At 42.2% G+C, this 18,629-nt stretch overlaps 1 protein-coding gene across 1 annotated transcript; it reads right to left on the minus strand.

Annotated features, from left to right (window-relative positions):
• Positions 1-502: 502 nt before the first annotated feature.
• dmbx1b (diencephalon/mesencephalon homeobox 1b) lies at positions 503-4,878 on the minus strand. Its single transcript, XM_053844181.1, has 5 exons — positions 4,740-4,878; positions 3,271-3,431; positions 2,961-3,139; positions 2,442-2,886; positions 503-2,035 (listed from the first exon to the last, which is right to left on the minus strand). Exons 2-5 carry the CDS (start codon positions 3,422-3,424, stop codon positions 1,623-1,625), a joined length of 1,191 nt encoding a protein of 396 aa, XP_053700156.1. The 5' UTR covers positions 3,425-3,431; positions 4,740-4,878; the 3' UTR covers positions 503-1,622.
• Between the last annotated feature and the right edge of the window lie 13,751 nt (positions 4,879-18,629).

Consider the following 18,629-nt stretch of genomic DNA (forward strand, 5'->3'; position numbering starts at 1 on the left):
TGTGTGACAGATTTGTTAACTGCTGATGAATATATTTAATCGATACTAATAAAACAGATTAATAACCTTTTCAGTGCAACAATTCCAGGTGCAGCCCAATGTATATCATGTGATGTCATCACCAAAACGTCCCTGGTGAAGGATACGAAATGAGACTGAGCTCTGACGGATGGAAAATGTAAGTTTAAAAGACTAAAAAGGACAGAAGCACAAAGTGTTGACTCATCAATGAGTAACTACAACCTGTTTACAACGTAAATTTTACCATCAAATATGAATTCATTCATTAGGTCATTCATTCTTTGAAGTCCCACCCTGGTGGTCAGCTGTACGACATGAAGGACGACCATGGAACTAAGCTCCGAAACATAAACACGTGAATCGTACATTGAGCTCAGGCTGGTTTGTATTTCACTAGGTTCTTCTGGACTTCACTGAGTCTGGACACGTTTAAATTGTGGCGTTTCGTGTTTTAAACTATTAAACGGCAGTGACTCGGCTGTGTACATTATTTATTTGATTCCAATAAACAGATAAATTACTCACATTTCAAACAATTGAGAAATACATCTTCTTAAATGTACAGTCATATAATACACCTCTGCTGGCGGGAAAGGGTTTCCGACTCGCTTCCAGTCCTAGTTCAGGGAAATAAACTTTTGTTTACTCTTTTTTTTTCACTTACACCTTCAGAAGACTGATGCAGTGTTGTCTCTGGTGTGACTCGAATCGGGTGATGCCCACTGTGCTTCAGAGAGCTGCTAGCATGCAGTTCATGGACTCCCATGATAATAGCAGAGTATATTTATATCGTGGAAATCAAACTCCAGCAACATCTGGTGGGTTCACAACTACATTTGCTCGCTGGATGGTGATAACCACTGAAAATGTGTGGATCAGAAAGCCGCCAAATACAAGCAAGAACATTGAGCCATCATTTATATTGAGTTGATTCAGCAGCGGGGTCCCCTTGCAGTCCTGCACCCAGTTGCCCCAGAGCTCCATGCACGGATGACACGGTGATTCAGGGATAGAAACTAAATAAGGAGTGTAGTTGCTTTCACGACCATGTTGTGGAACTGGGTTATTTTTGAAATGGAATTGAACCCTTGGGTCGCTTTCATAAGTGTGATCGAAATAGTCAGTATTCCTCTGCTCCTCTGCTGTTTAGAGAGCAGACAACACCAGCATGCACAACATGTTCATTTGTATTATTGATTTGCTTCTGCATGGAAGCATCATTTCTTTCCCCAGAAATTGAAAAAGTGCCACTGTGCATCTTGAGTCCTTTGCAAGTGTGAGAGATCAAATTCCTGTTTCAGTCTGACTGCCTTTAATGTGGTCATTTATCAAACTACTTTTGTGAAAACTGTTGGAATAGTCAAGTGGGGGAAGTTTTTTTTTTTTACTATTTACCAACATAGTTTTCCATGTTCAGCCAGTAGTGGGCAGTGTGGTGAAATGCAAAGGAAAGTTTGGATACTGATGTTCCCCTTTTAGCTCAGATATAACACAAATTGTACCCAGGGAAGTACACAATTCAATCTGAGCAATAAAATTTGCGAAGGGAGTGGAACCAATAAGAGGACTGAATGAGTTGGGGAGGTTAAAGGTCAGGAGCCTCAGTTGGGGAGTGTGTCCAATCCCAGCGATGCTGCGTGCTGCTTGGCTCTCAGCCGCAGGTTCTCGATGCTGGTGGTCTTACTGTTGAGGCTTCCTGGGAGACTGCCTGGTGCTGTGGGCAGCAGAGGGCTGTTCCACACCTGCTGGGCCTGGGACAGGGTCTGGTAGTAAGACTGGCATGGCAGCGAGCCCAAGGGGGATGGCACGTTCATGCCGAGGTAGGGCAGAGAGGAGGGCGCGCTCATGTCGAAGGGCGGGTAGTGCATCAGGTTGTTGGTGGCGGCCATGTGCTGACGGAACTGCTCCTGCAGGCGGAAAAGGCTGAGGGGGGACGAGGCGTAGGAGTTGCTCTGGGCCAGGCCACTGGTCACGCTGCTGGAGGACGGCAAGGCCGGCGAATTGAGGGGCGAGTCTGAGACACACAGACACAAGATAACTTTAGTCACCCAACAAGGTCAAGTCAAGCCATGGTTCAGTGTAGATCTGTCCTTTCTGGTCAATATATTGCTCAAAATTAATTTTATTATTTGAGTAAAGCAAATATTTAGGTTGTTTTATCATGCTAACATGCGCTGTGGCTTGGATGTCACAGGGATTCCTGCGACAGAGGACATCTGAGATAAAACATTTGAGTAAGGCTTTTCTCATAAGTCCGCTGCTAGAAACTCTATTAATAAAAGCCAAGGCAGTTCCTCCTGGTAGTCGTGGGGTGTATCATCTTGCTAGACACACATCAGCAAACCTACTTCATCCAAACCTACTGCACACAACGCCGTTGTCCTACATAGTTATGGATCTTTTTATGGTGAGACATGCACCTGGAGTAGGACTGTGTCGTTTGGAGGATGGTGAACTGTTTCCCAACTGGCCTCCACCATCTCCTTGCAGCAGATCATCTCTGAGCTTCACCCTTTCTCCTCCTCTCACGTCATCCTCTTCTCTGTCAGGGTTGTCCTCCGCTCCTGACTCCCCGTCCGAAGGCTCCGGAGACGTGACGTTGACTTCCACGCTCATCTCTTCAGGCTGCAGCCTTCCTGACAAGAGCCTGTTGTCTGTCTCCGAGTGGCAGGAGGAGGCAGACGAGGGAGGAGGAGGCGTCCGGGCGTCAGGGATTGTTGTGGTAGTGGTGGCAGAGAGGTCGGCTTTGGGATCCTCAGCTGGGCCTTCAGTCGAGCCAGATGCTTCCTTCTGCTTTTGGAGCTGCTCCTTCTGCAGGCTACGTTGCTTCTTGCGGAATTTGGCCCTGCGGTTCTTGAACCAAACCTGATGAACAGAGCAACATTTACTTCTAGACGTCATTGCGCTGCCTGGCTTATCCACAACAGCGCTTGCCTCACCTGGACCCGGGCCTCGGGCAGGTTAGTGCACATGGCCAGGCGCTCTCTCATCACCACATCAGGATAGTGAGTCTTCTGGAAGGTCTTCTCCAGAGCTTCCAGCTGCTGGGCGGTGAACGCTGTCCGGCTACGCCGCTGTTTTCGGTGCTGAGATCCATACCGGGCCTCTAAGATAATGTCTTGAAATGCACAGCCGTTGATGAGAAAAAACAAGAAAACAGGAGCAGTTTAATTAAAGGGACATGTCAAAGGTCATCGGACGCTCCGTCACAGAAACGTGAGGTGAACATATGAGGGTTCCAGTTCTTACCAGCCAGTCTCTCTGCGAGGGTGAGGGCGTGCACTGAGGGCCTGTAGTCAGGTGCATGCTGCGCCTGTTGCGCCGCCTGCTGGTGGAGGTTGTACATGGCGCTTAGAGAGTTCATGGCGTGGAGGGAGTAGCCGTTTACTCCGTAGTGCTGCATGTCTTCACTGTCAGAGAAGAGTTTTGTCAGATCAGCCTCCATTCATAAGGACTCCACTTTAAACGTTTTACGAAACAGTGATGAAAATGATTAATGCTTCACACCATTGCTTTATAGCGCAGCATTAGATCATTTACAGACCCAATATTATATTATTTTTAATTGCTAGTCAAAATAAAATAAAACAAAAATCATTTAAATGTGAATAAATAATTGCCCTTCAAAGAATAATAAATGACAGCATATATGTATCAGCAATACACCAAATAATATACCAAATGCCACAATTACAGTAGCTTTCATATTTATGTAATAAGAAGAAGAAGAAGTAGAAGAAGAATGATAAACGTAATAAATATAATCACTGTAATTAGAATAATCGTGAGAGAGAAGGCTTTCAGGTCGAATTTATAATTTTGATTCATGCATGAACATCAAAATAGTAATATCATTTATACAGAATGTCAACTCCAGTTAATAAATGATAAATAATAAATGAAATGAACGATTGTTAATGGTTTTCCAATTCCTGTATGCGGTTTTTGAATTATGTTTCACTTGTTAATATATTTCTAACTCAAAATTATTTTTCATATTTGTGGAATGATTTGAGACCTTATACTATTATATTTTATTCTGATAGAACAAGTGCTGTTTTGTGTTTGTTCAAGATAAATAAAGTAAATATATAGTATACTGCATGTGTAACAACGTGACTTGTTTTTACACAGATATTTAAGTTTTAATTCCGAATTTCATTTCTATTTCCGTTTTTTTAATTGAGCTAATTTTCAGCGATGGCATTTGTTTATTTTCTCACATCCAGTCTCCGGGGAGATATGATCCACTATTCATTTGGTTTGGAGGTGTTCATGAGGTCCCACGGGTCACGGAGACCCCCGCGGGCTGCTTATTATAAATGACTGCAATTCAACCGTGGAGCTTTTAATTCGTCATGATGTTGCCGCGTCAGGGCTCAACCACGGTGTGTCTGATCGAGTGTCAAGAGACTCGCGCACAATACACTCATATTTTTATATACCAACGCTGGTCTGTTCCGCTCAATTTGAAAAACACACGAACACGTTTTCTTCTGCTTCTTCTTTTTTTTTTCTCTCTTTTGACTGTCCCACGGCCCGAGGCTTTTATCCATGCCAAATGATACTCATTTACATGTAGATTTACTGAACGGCCTCGGGTCAGCGAACTTGTTGAAGGGGATAAATAAATCCGGCTATCATGACATATTTATTCCTTTTCATTGCACACACACAGAGAGAACAAGCTGTAAGAACGAAAGAACTCGGGAACTTACCTGTGTGTTCTCAAAGCTCAACAACTCCAATTCTTTTTATTTTCCTAAGTTTCCGTTTAAATCTCCATCAAAGTCCGTTGGTCGGTCTTCATGATGTTTGTTTCCTCATGGGTCCGTGGGCTGGTGGGTTTGTCCGTGGGAGTGAGGGGAGATGCTGCGACTCCATGTCTCGCCTTTAAAGTCGGGCTGGGCGGGGCCAGACCTTCTAACGCTCAGCCAATCACAGCTGTCTCATCCGGTGACGTGACCCCGCCTACCTCGGTTCATCGTCCGTATCCCTCATCTCCGGCCTTCACAGCCAACTTTGACCGAAGAGTATTCAAATTCGTTTCGCTCATACGTGGCATTTCTGACAGTTTTAATGTATGTACTTCATTCACGTTAATTTTTCTTACGACTTGAAAGTGTCTGCAACGGTTTTAGCGATGCTGAAATGCCAGAACTGTTGGATTTCATTTGAATTTAAAAATGTTATCCTCAGTAATTAATCCGATCTCGAGTTGACGTATATACACAATTTAAAATTGCAAATTGTGTATTTTTGTGGCACGAACATGATCTAATGACTGTAGATCAGGCTAACTATCACGTCCTCTTCTTATATATTAGATTCCTTATTACTGGGCTGCTCCGAATTTCACATCCAACACCACATTGAATTTGCATTAATTGGCATAATATTGCAAAAAAAAAAAAATAATAGAAAATATAAACGATTTATGTAATATTATATAAAAGTTAAATTGAGCATCAATTATTCAGTGCAAAAACAATTATACCTAAGGTATTTTGATGAAGTAAATCAATTCAGCTTGACATTAAATGGTGTAAAATGTAGTAAATGTATACACACATGCTAATGTCACATCACCATTTGCTTGACAGATTCAAATCCCGATTAGAAATTATTTCCATATATTTGTTTATTGATATTTTTCCATGTTCTTATGAAGTGTCTTCATTTAAAATTTCAGCTGAATTTCATTAAATAGTATTATGCAGTATTGTATGTTGTTGCTTCTGTGCGGACATTTTTTCTATTCTGTATTATGTTGCTATTACATGCATTTTTTAATGCTCGTATACTACATAATATAATATTTACATATACGACAATGCATTAAGAGTCCAATAGCATCACATTGTTCGTGCGTGTGTGCGAATGTGCGTGAGTGTTCGTGTGTGTGTGTGTCTCCAGCAGCTCAGGGCCCTCAGGGATTTAAGTTCGGATTGAGGAGACAAGACGCCGTTTCACCCTCCAAAATGTCTGAAAATGACTGCTCGTAAGCGGATTAAAACAATAATGCTTCTTCTTCTTCTCTACCATTTTACAAAAATGATTCATTCTACCAAAGGGAAAAAAACGTTTAGTTTGGAATCAAGGAGAGGCAGAAGTGGCCTTTCACGCGGAGCCTGACAGTTCAAGTTGAGGGCTGAAATCACCCATCTACTCCGTCCAAGAATCCCCTTCATAGGTTACGAAGAAAACCAAGCTCGATATAATGCGCCGCAATGTCAGAGAAAAGTTGGAGGCAACAAGTGGTCATTTCTAATCTATAAATGGACGATTCTTCTATCATATGTTTCAACGGCTGCTGAGGATTTTGCTTCGGAGAGATGAAATAAATCGGATTAACTTTTGATCTCACAGAATTGAGAACTAATTTAAATTAAAGCGTGTTGAGATTCCTGCAGTCGCTTTTATCAAATCATCTTATTGATGGGCAACCTGTTCGCATGTCCGAACGATAAACACGTAACGTTTTTATTCATGTAAATTGTGAATTTGACGCGTAATTTGTTCAACACGGAATATATATATATATATATATATATATATATATATATATATATATATATATATATATATATATATATATATATATATATATATATATATATATATATATATATATATATAATCTTTTAAACGTTATTATTCTTTTCCTCTGTAAAATGACATTATTGAAGTTAAGGAAACAACCAGTCTCTTTACTGTAAGATCAGTAAAGTTTTATGTCAAATTCACGACTGCAATTTAGCTGTTAGACCATGACGCCAGTAAAACACTCATACTATCCATATTGCACTGCCACAGTTATCACAGTCGTTTCTCAGCCCAAGTTGATAGATACTTCATGTGGCATCCAGGCATTTGGTAGTGCATGAATTCAAGTGTATCCTTGTCCGTTCCATTCAGCTCATTCACAGGTAACCAGAAGAAGAAGATTGGTGGAAATCAAAGTTTTTATTTGTTTTTAATTTGTTTGAATTTGATGCCAGAATTTCAGTGCCATTAACATTTGTTGGTGTCTTAAAACGAAGCATTCATTGGAGACAGCCATCATTAGGGAGACAAAAAGGAGCGTATATTATAAAAACACGCAAGGTTGTGAATATATTGCTGCCATGAGTCCTTAAAAAAAACCCAGTGAGCCACTTCAACCGCTGGCTTCCTGAGCAGCATTTTTCATTTGACTCAAAAAACAATGCAGTTCATTCCACAAGCTTGCTGAAGAACCAAACACCCTCATGGAAATGAATATACATCAGTGGTTGGCAGAAGCAGAACTGAACTGGCCATGTCTGGAGCTGACCTGGCCTTCCTGAGAGGAGTGGTAACCACTTTCTGACTGGCTGTTTCTTTAAGCTCATTAGAGGACCCTAAATTCCAAGCAATAATTGGCCATGTGTGAGCTCATTCCCGCTCTGATCCCGATCAGCGTCAGGATCTGCAGCGCAGCTCCATCCTAACTTCTTAAAACCCAAATTCATCTGAGATTTTCTCAGCAAACTCATTGTTCTCTGCTCTCCGGCTGCATTCACGTCGAAGCCTTCTGCTCAGCGCCAAGTTATCGCCTCCCCGCTCCATCATCTTCCTTCCTGCCTGCTTCCTCCGTGCGCATTCAAACTTTATCCCTACATCAGGACTTTGGCAGCTTGAATCAAAGCTCAGCCGCAGAAGCCGCCGTGATTTATAAATCATGCTCAGTTTTTAATCAGGTTTGTAACGGATGGATGTTTGTCATTTTACCCCTCGGATGGTTCTGCGTTCGTCGGCGAGCTGCAGTTTACAACAAGTCCATGACTTCAGAGCCCATTAGCTTTTGTCATTATGCTTCCTATTTAAACGTCATGAATATGTTTGGACTCTTTTCTGCCGCTTCGACCAGCACATGCTCTCACTCAAGGTTAGCGTGCACCGGTTTGGATGCTATTAATCATCTTGATGCATGGCTCAGATTTTACTGCTTCCAAGGGACGGCAGCGGCTGCTCAACGATGCAAAGGGTCATTAGCCACCACGCCGTTCCACCTTTACATCCAGGATATTTCCCTTTGTACACCTCGACTGATCCACTGTCCGTTTGAATTGAACTCTTTACAAAAAACTTCTGCTTTGACAAGGTTTGACGGTTGACTTAAGTTTCCTCTCAAGGATGAAAAAAGAGTGACGTTGGTGACAATACGTCCCATTCATTTCTTACTGCAAAACATAATTTTTCCAAATATATTAGCAACTTAAATGCTCAGTCTTGGTCTCACTCTCCTCATTGGTGTGGGTCTAGACCTCAACCAACAAATTGAAAATCCTTTATATTCATTGGGAGAAGTTGTGTTTATACAACTTCTCATTCATACAGTTCACCAAAATTTGATTTAGATTTGACTGCTGCTATACATTTTGGAATAAAGATTAAATGTTTTCACATGAGTTGATGTCACTTTAAAATGGCATCAACACAATGCTTGGCTTCAGATTTTAAAGGAATATCAGTGTTGGTCCTGATGTTTTCAAGGAAGTTTCAGTTTCCTGATACAACATAAAAATCTACCCATTTTCAGTCCGGGACACCTCCAAAGGTTTTGTTCATCATCTCAACTATCTAAGTTCCTGTGAAGTTTTGCAAACTCTATGCTCCTCTCTCTTGGATTTAGCTGCGCGACGCTGTGGAAGCGGGCGGGCTCAGTCTGCGGAACAGTTTCTCCTCAAGCAAACTTGACATATCGAGGTTGGCAGGTTTGTTTCCTCCCTCTTTCTCAGCGCCGCTCTTTGGTTGTGCCCCTCAGGCTGCAGCCCAGCACAAGGGTTCCTATTGTCAGCGCCTAATCCAGGGGCTTCACAGCTTTAGCAACACGGTGGGATAAAAGCCCATCAAACCACTACTTTATGGGGGCAAATCTTTCCTAATCCCTCGCTTTATCTAAACAAAAGGAGAGAAACAAGAGGATAGAAAGAAATTGTCCAGACACAGGGCAAGACTGGGAGCTCGGATTCAAAGAAGTAGTTTCACTGAAGAAGCAAACCATTTCTGACAGGCTTTCAGTAAACGACTGACAAAACGGACACCAAAAATCCCAAAAGGGCTATTTAGGGTCTTTTTCTTTTCTTAATTTAAGCTCCTGGATCCTTAAAGGGATATGTGGAAATTAGCAAGATCAGATTAAAAACCTGCGCATTAGCGGAACACTGCGAGGGTCAGATGTTGACATCACAAAAATGCACTGTTTTTGTGGTTCATTTCATCAACCCCAAACTATTCTTCTGAGCTGGAAAAGGAGAATGGGAATTTCTCAACCCCACCGTGAACAAAAGATCATCAACCAGAAATGTGCTCTTATCCCAAAGTTTAAACTTGATGTGAAGAACCGCCAAAATTCTACACAATGTTTATATTTTACACAAGGAACAATCCTCCATGTTTGTTGCCAGCGGGACCCACGTTATCAATGTGTCTGTGTTTTTTGCGCAGAAGAGAAAAATCCCCTGACCCCATTTCATGTCTGCTGCCAATTCCAATTTCTATCTTTGCTCTTTGGCAACTGGTTTCCAATCCCAAGTGTCACATCTGCAAATGACTCTGAGTTAGAGGCTCCATTTTCTGCCTGTGCCACAAATGCTTCACTGGAGGACCATTTGGATCCCAGCGGTCTGAGAAACTGGAAGAGATTGAGAACAAGGCGGTCGGTTCTGGCTCCACGTACATAAACAACCATAGCTCGGGGGCTTCCCGGCTCTTTCTCAGGTACGAATTGAAACATAGCGACACGCATCATTTACTCCCCGCCAGTAAATATACCACTATCCTTTTCCCGACACTTAAACATACATCATAAGGAACATTATGGTGGCGTTCCACATCCGCTGCCCCCTGCTGGCCAGTGTGGTTTCCCGCCACAACAGGGTATTTGAGAGTGCTCATTAGGGACGGCGTGATTAGTCACTCATTACATGAGCTTAGAAGTGTTTGAGTGGGAACAAATCATATCGGAGGGGTTGCGTCTTCTTGCCAATGGATTTGTGTAGACCAATTAACCGTCACCCGGGGAGAGAGCTGGCAGGATGAGCAGCACAAAGACCCACAACATTACACTCCCACCACCTCTGAACTCAAAACTGTTGCCGCTACCTCAAGCTTGCTTGTTTTTTAACTCTCATTTTTAAAAGTAGTTCACCAGGGTAGTGATCGCAGCTTGCAGTAAAAGCGCCGGGTTCGTGGCAAACCACAGCCCCTTGTTGTCCCCGTGCTGAGCTGGGTTTCCTCCATTCTGCTTTCCACTCAGTCCAAAACTTGACTGATGATCCGGGTCCGGCCTGGCCTCTCCTGGGGGTCTCCCAGCCTCTTGTCCCGACTAGCTGGGATTGGGACTAGCGGACACCTGAATGGGCTTTAGCCTCTGAACATAAATAAATACACTTCTTGCCTATTTAAGTTTTTGCGGCTGTGTTGTCTGCTCATAACAAAAATGGTCAAAGGGCACTTTCCATAACAGCGTCTTCCCCTCGGCTGTCAGACTGTTGAATTTGTGATCAGCCTTTGTTGTTTGTGGGTTATTTTATTTTATTGAAAGCACTTTATTCCAAAGCACTTTCTGAGTTGACCATGGCAATAAAGTTGATTCTGATTCTAAAACTTTTGGGCACATGGTAGTAGTAGTAGTATCTTCAGAACACTTAAATCTGTCCTCAGACTAATGCAGACTAATGACTTTTACACCTCACCTTTACCCAAAAAGTTCTGGGCCTTTGCCGTTCCGCTTGCTTGGATCTTTCTAGCTTGAGCTGTCTGTTTCTGATGTCAGCAATGGCTGATGTGGCTCCTGGTTTATTTGACTGGCTCTTCAATAACTGGCCCACTTTTGTTGACCAAGCAATCTTCTAATGATTGGTGCTGAGATCCACCTAGATTTCACTCTTGGACTCCATGTGCTGCTGACTCTTGTCTTTCCCCTGCAAACAGCTGCGACCCTGGAGCACGTTTATGCTGTTATGAAAGAGGAACATGGACATGCTGAAGGTTGCCAACAAGAAAGAGGTCAAACGAACAAGTACAATATTTTGGCAGCATTTCACAGGCGATGAAAAACAGAGTCTGCTGAGAAGTTCAGCATTATAAAGTCAAATGCAGTTCTATTCCTCTTTAAGAATATTTGCATGTTGCACACAAAGGCTCCCATCCTCTGCTCGACTGTCATGATCCTATAAGAGTAGGAAAGTCTACATTTCCGTCTTCCTAGTCCTCCCAAAGCCGGCCTCCCATCCAGAAGTAATCCTCTCTGGTCCATATCAGCCTCTCAAAGCAGTGAACACTTACATGGGAACTTGATTTTCGCTCTCTGTTTTATCTGATTTGGAAGCACTTAGAAACAGCTCGCGGTCTTTCCGACGATTAAAGGGACAGGGGGAGAGGAACTCATCCGGTGTGATAACCGCACCCTCCTGCACTTGCTACCTCTCAACATCTGTCTTTTGTTGTTAAATCAGCTTTAAAGCATCTGTGGGTCATCAGCGTTTGAACATTTAGAGAATTGAGGCTCATCTGTTGAGCTTAAGTCACGGTGGAGTTGCACTGCTCCGCACTGAGCCGCTGGGTTTAATGAGGGATGAAGGCAAGCGCCTCAAACCCGATCGCCCATCAGACTGATCAATCACGTGCAGCCCAGTCAAACACACCTCTGTCCGCAGTACAAACATCACTTTGCTTTTTTAAACTGACTCCCATGGTGTGTCTGAGACGAGGGATTTGCACATGCTAAAACGAATAAATGAAGCCCCTCCCCCGGGAGCTTTATTAGACAGTGTTTTGGAAAATGAGCATAAGGGATTTTCTTCATTGTTGTTTTGTAATCTGGTTTGATGCCTTGTTCGCCAAAATCCTCCTTAAAAAAAGCTTTGGGCTGGTATCCGGCATTAACCCAGTGACTGGGCAAAAAGCAAAGTGACAAATCAGACTCCCAAATTCCTGCAAAAATAATCAGACTTTCTAATCAAGCAAGGTCCCCCAACACTTTGCGTCATACGTTTAACAAAGCGGTTCAAAGATAAATGAAGAGAGTCGTCAGTTTAGCTCTGCAAATGTTAGACAGCTGCCTTTGTGATATTTATTCACATTGGTGGAGGCTTCATCGAGACACAGGGCTACATGGTTCCACTCACAATGCTGGTGAATGGCTTTCATCAGTTCATTTTTCATAACCTTTTCATCACTATATGTACATGAGTAAAAAGGATTGCGTCATGAATAAATCAATAAAATTAATGGCAGCCATTGACTGTTTACTTCGAGAGGTTCCTTTGTCAATTCCTGTTTTCATCTAACAGAACACAACTGTATTGTTAATACAAACTATCGAAGAGAAAGAAGCAAGTGATGCATTTGAATAGCTTAAATTTCCCTTTGTGTTTATGTGTTACATCAAGGTAACTGTATAAACTCTACAATTATTCATTGACATAAAAAGTTCTGAACTGAATGTCACCATGTGTCCACTTATTTATGATGTCTTGTTGGTCCAGTTAAGGAGCGAGTGTGAGTTGCCGACTGGAGGAAGTGAAGAGAAGAGGGAGCTGCCGTCTTCCTTGTTAGCTAATCCCTCCATCACACCGCAGGGGGGCGTTTAAGAAACCGCCAAATGTTGATGGATCTGTGAATGTTCGGTAATGGCTGCTGATCAGCTGCCAGCCAAGCGTGCAAACAGGAAGTGTATTTCTTAGCGAGTTCACACCTGATGCTCTGAAAATCTTGTGCCAACTTAACATTGAGATGCCTGATCATTTTATATGGTTTTGCTGGACCTCCTGCCCTGCAGAGGAGAAACCTCTGGACCAAGATCTGAGTCATGAAAATGGATGAGGAGGTACCTCGCCGGGGAATGTCATGGAATTTGATGACGGTGCAGGAACAGAGCAGGACTTCTATAGGGAGGCGCCGCGTCAGTGATATGATAAAGTGCCTATATTGAAGCCAGTGCATGTGTGGGTGTGTGTGAGCGAGCGCATGTGCCACGTCCAGTCAGATGGATATGAATAATGTATACCCCCTGTGGTAGTTCATAAAATGTACCCCGTGTGTGTGTGTGTGTGTGTGTGGTGTTTACCCGGCCCAGCTGGCCACCGGGTCACAGGGGGATGCACACACATTATGTCACCGTCCCCAGAGAGGAGTGGGTGCGTGTTCCCTTTTCATCATCAATCAACTGAGCAAACTGTTTAACAATAACAATGAGGCAGTTAAGAGGCCCCCGCTTCATGGCAGGAGTGGTGATAATTACCTAAACATGAAGTTGTCAGCTTCTCCGACTTCCTCTGCTGCCAGCATCTGCCTCTTTTGATGGAGAGTCCAGCTCCGCTCACACACAACTGAGACGGACAGTAATTGTTGGGATTGATTTTTTATTCCTTTGACCTTTTGTCATGTGTCGGGCCTTTAAAGTGGGGAGAATTTCCATTGTGGAAATGGGGGCCAGGGAATTTCGGGATTCTGGTACTTCCTAGCGCTCGATAGAAGTTAATATCAACCTTTCTTCGTAAGTGTCACTCTGAAAAAACGGGTTTGAGAAGAAGCAAGCAAGGAAAACACCTGTCTTTCTTGCTGTCTAGACACCTAAAAGCTGGATAATATGCTTTTTCTACAACACGGTACCTGTCGACGAAGGGGGACGAAGAAGTACACGCCGTAATACAGGGCTGAGTGTGTTGAGCTTATGTCAATCTCTTAATTCTTCACTGACTACAGTTACATTAGGAAAATGATTTGGCCGCTTCAGGAAGGTTGTTGAACATTCTCACCTGGATATTCACATATCCAGGTGAGCTAGAAGTGATTCTGTGATGCTCAGATGAACTTTGAACACGCCACCACGGTCTGCAGAGCAGAGTTGCAGACTCCAGCCTTGAGAAAAGTAATCCATGGTATTGATCAGCGTGTTTCCTATCGGCCCCTGCAATCCATCACGGCAACAGAGTGGGATAGGCCTAATTTATATCCACTGAAAGGTGTGATCAAAGATGAATGAGCCGCGGCGTGATAGAAATGTGCACTGGGTCATAATTTCTTCCTCTGTGAGTGATGAAGAAGTGGAAATAAACAAACAAAAACAGAGAGGTGAACTCACACAAGTGAGAGGAGAAGTGAAGACGTGATGTGAAGAATACATGTTGAAAATGAGTTTCATCTTACTCCATTAACATTTGTATAATCATTTCAAAAGAAATGAATCAAACCACTCTGAAAATTAAAGCAGACACTTAATATTTATGATTTCTGTTTTTTTTATTATTATTTTTGTTATAAAAGTGAAAGTATATAATATTAAACAAAAACAGAAATGGAAAATCACCATAATAAATGTATTCTTAATATACTAAAACCGCATAAAAGTAGACATGAAAAGACTGTCATATATTCTTTTAATATAAAATGATTAAAAAACACTTAAAGGTAATCAGAAAGCTTTAAAATGGTTAAAATGAAAACTTTACTTTCTACCTTTAACAGTAACAAATATTGAATAGTTTGATAGAACTAGATACCAAATAAATTAAGTAAAATAAAATCAATAAACAACAACAACAACAATAATAATAATAATAACAATAATCATCATCATCATCATTATCATCATCATCTTTATTTCACTACCAAAAGAAAGAAATATATAAGTAAAATCTATGAATAACAAATTTGAGTGCAGGTCATTTGATCAAATTATAAAAAGTGCTACTCAAACACATAGAAGACATTGAGACATTGAGAGTAGATATTGAATGTTCACATTAATAATGAAAACATAGAAAAAAAATGACCTTACCTAAAATTATCTTAATAAACCAGATCAAAAATCCAAAATCCAGTTTAATTCAGCTCCATATATTGTAAAACACAGACGCAGCAAATAAGAACATTGCCTGTGTTCCCATCGCCGCCTCTCGCCCGACACACTCAATGAAAAAGCATAAAGGAAGTGGTTTCTTGCCCAAGGTTTCCTGTTAGAAGCTGCTAATCCTTAGACCTTAGTCCTTAAACTACCAACAATGGAAAACGCCCTCAGACACAATGACACTTATTAGCACAAACCCATGTATTTCTGGCAATTTTGACGAATTTACACTCATGTGACAGCTTCAGGCCTCAAAGCTGGTCATGATGGACCTCTGAGAGCAGCAGAGGCTGTGAATGTATGTGTAAATATATATAAATGTTTGGTTTTTAAAAGCCACTTAAGAACTCCAACCCTTTAAATAAGGCCAGGAATAATCTGTTTCCTCCGTCGCGGTAGATCCAGCGGGGATTTGCAGAAACATTCGCCAGTGACACAGATCTACATAATCATTTTAAGTTTCTACCCGCTCCTTCCAATGATTCTCCTGCTGTCACTTTAGATACCGCTAAAACTGATTTGGGCTCCCTAATCTCCCAGTATTTCTTAGACTTTAAAAATCTCTAATATTATAAGGAGATTATTTCATTTATAATTGATTGAGTGCATTTACCAGAGTGCCACTTCAAAGTTGCTGAATTAAAGATGCATTTAAGAAGTCTGGTGCCGGGCGCTGTGAGTCGCAGGGTGGGGTGGGAGGTTATTCTGAGGGGGGAGTGAGGATGACGGAGGGGGGCGACGGGGTGGGAATGCTGGGGGAGGCGAGCTGGGAAAGCTAGCTGATCCATGGAGGCTTTTTTTTTTTCATGGTCCGCTCCAAGTATCACGTTCTCAAAGTGGCACCAGAGGACACCAGCAAGGTGAAGCCATGAATAGCAGCAGCAGGCGATTCAACATAAATGGAATCAGGTGAGGATGAAGGCCAATGGCTGCATCCAAAATGGTCCACATTAGCAGCTTACATGGTCCACATTAAGCCAAGCTGCGGTCAAATGACTGCCAATGTCTTTTACATGGGTCCTATAGAGAAAAAAATACATTTTATTTTTACCCATTTATTTATTTAGTCTTAACAAAATATTTAAGCAATATCTTGCTTTTTATGGGATTTATATCTTAATACATTTTCTTATCATTGTATTTATTTGTTTTTGTATGCATGTGCTTCAAGGCCTTTTATGTTCTTGAGCTCCCAATATCATAATTTTATATAGTAAAAAATGATGCTTCATAAGTTGAAAAAAAAATTCTCATGATCCATTCAAATATTCATTTCATAATTTTATTTCTGCCAATGATACCACGGTCATGGGATTGGAGCCTTGTTATTTATAGGGCAAATTACATTTTACAGTGCAGATATCTTAGTGTACGCACCATCCTGGTCGTCTCTCCATCACTGCACCTTTCCAACAATCGTCCACCATTTCACAGCCAACAAATCGTTTGAATCAGTTTATCTTCTGTCCACGTCAGTATTCAGCAATTCCCAACTACAGGCCGGCTAATTCCATAAACACCATCAACAATATGGCGTCACTCTTGGTGCCACCGCATCCCCCTGCATTACAAGTCATGAGGTGTTGTTTTCCTTCTCAAGCCACCAGGCAACTACAAAGAGGCTCATTTCAGGTGAATGTGCTCATAGAACCTGGACTAAACATCTTCCTCACCACTTTGGGAATCCATTTTGGGCAGCCAAAAGTAAAGAAAAAAAAAATCTTCTTTCTTAAGCTCTAACTTTGGACTCTAAAGTCTTTACAGGCCACGGTCTAAAATCTGAACCCCCTCTCAGTCTGATCCCCACTTAGACTCGGGCTCTCGCCTCCTCATTGGCTTACCCGCAGCTCCTCCCTTTGGACCACTTTGAGGATCTTTATTAAGGCCCAGAAAGAGATAGAGAGTCTTTAAAGACAATCCCCCTCCTGGCCCAGAAGAACAGGGAGAAGATATGGCCCACCGAAGAGCCCAGGCCTATTGGGGTGCTTAGTTCTGACTAAATGAATCTTGACAGTGAGGAGGATGCTCTCCCTCTGCCCAGCATTGTACCACCTCGACACCATGTGCCCCCCTCCCCGCCCCCCCATCATCTGGCAGCCTCAGATGCTCCGACTCCCCTCCCCCTGTCCACCAGCGGTGCCGCGTCCCAACCGGATCATAATCCTCTTAACGCTCTGCCTTATTAACCATTCATCTAAATGACATAAAAGCAAGCGGCTGGAGAGAGGGGAGAGAAAAAGATCAAATTATTTCCCCAGGAATAAAGTCTTGGCCCTTCCACCGTGTACAGTACTTTGTATTTCACATTTGATTATGTGACAAGTGTATCTAAGTCCGCTCAAGGGACCGCATTGAGAGCCCGTCAGCACATTTAAATAGAGCCCCTCATGTGGACGCGCCAGCACCCAAACACACACATGCTGCCAAATTGAATTCCAATTAAGACGATTCTACTTAGGAAGAATAATTGGATGATTTGGCGTACTTATTTTTCAATTAAAGAATTGACTGATCCCCGTAACCCCTGAGGAATAAGTCATTTGGGTCCAATTTAAAGTTACAGCATTGTAACCCGCCTTGCGGCCCCATCCTCACCAGCATGGGCCACGTGTGCAACAAGGAGCTGCACTGTAACTCAATGGCAAGACACTCTTTTAGCATCAGCCATCCACACATTCACACCTCACGTGTCACATGCTGCCATAAATGTATGTCTTTGATCATTCATTTGGCTTCTGTCATTACATTCCCTCATAAAAAAAATCATATTTCCCTTAGGCAACCCTAGATAATCCAGTTAGTAGCTCACTTAGGTCTGTATGCAGTAGTTTTCTCCATTGAGATTTAAGATGGGTAAATGCAGTTGACACAGGAAGAACAGAGAATACCATTGTCTATACTTGGAAAAAAAAAGTCAACACTGCGTTGGTCCTTAGTCTCTGTCAATATCTCCGCAGTGGAGAGGAACCTCTTCTCAACACTGACAGATCCAGATCTGTGGATGTGTGGATTTGGCTTCAACCCAGGTGTAATTTTCCTGTTCGATTTCAGTCCCAAAAGATGATGCATGACAGCGTGCACGCACATTTTTGCAACAGAAGTATGGCGGAGTACTGTTGTTTGTCAAGATTTGTGAGAGGACGACAAAAGGTTGCAAATGTAATCTGCAAATGTTCACGCTGACGCATGGAAAAGGACCTTCGGTCCATGCAGCATGCACTGAAAACATTGCTGTTCTTCAGTCCATGGTATGAATACCATGGTATATGGATCTCTTCCTCACTGACAGTGCTGTTTAGGTCACCACGACTGAAACACACACTGGTTTGAGACGCGTCTTACACCAATTTTAACATTACTACGTACTATTACATTAAAAAAAATAATAATATTGCTATCGTCTTAATGAAAAGCTTGCATTTTAAATTTGAAAACACCCCGAGTAGCTGGGGTTGGCAACACCCACCCGCTAAACTAAAGCATTTAGACTTTTTTTACCTATTGCAAATATGTGGAGAATATTTAGATTTATAATAATAATAAAATAATTCATCACTAATAAAGGTGAAATATTTCAGTCTGGGATACATTTTTAATGAAATTGCCGCTGAAATCACAGATCAATAGTCAGGTCATGATTTTAAATCTGAAATACAGAATAGCTGAGGGAGAGAGGTGGATGACTTCTCGAACATGACCCAGCAGCTTCCCTCCCATTGATCCTCTATTT

This window comes from Synchiropus splendidus, chromosome 1 (assembly GCF_027744825.2).
Source record: "Synchiropus splendidus isolate RoL2022-P1 chromosome 1, RoL_Sspl_1.0, whole genome shotgun sequence".
NCBI classification, from domain to species: domain Eukaryota; kingdom Metazoa; phylum Chordata; class Actinopteri; order Syngnathiformes; family Callionymidae; genus Synchiropus; species Synchiropus splendidus.

Excerpts from the sequence above, each read along its gene's own strand:
- dmbx1b (XM_053844181.1), bottom strand. The coding sequence starts at position 3,424 with ATGCAGCACTACGGAGTAAACGGCTACTCCCTCCACGCCATGAACTCT. Across the intron at positions 2,887-2,960 it reads TGCCCGAGGCCCGGGTCCAG|GTTTGGTTCAAGAACCGCAG; the intron begins GTGAGGCAAGCG and ends TCTGTTCATCAG. Across the intron at positions 2,036-2,441 it reads ACGACACAGTCCTACTCCAG|ACTCGCCCCTCAATTCGCCG; the intron begins GTGCATGTCTCA and ends TGTGTGTCTCAG.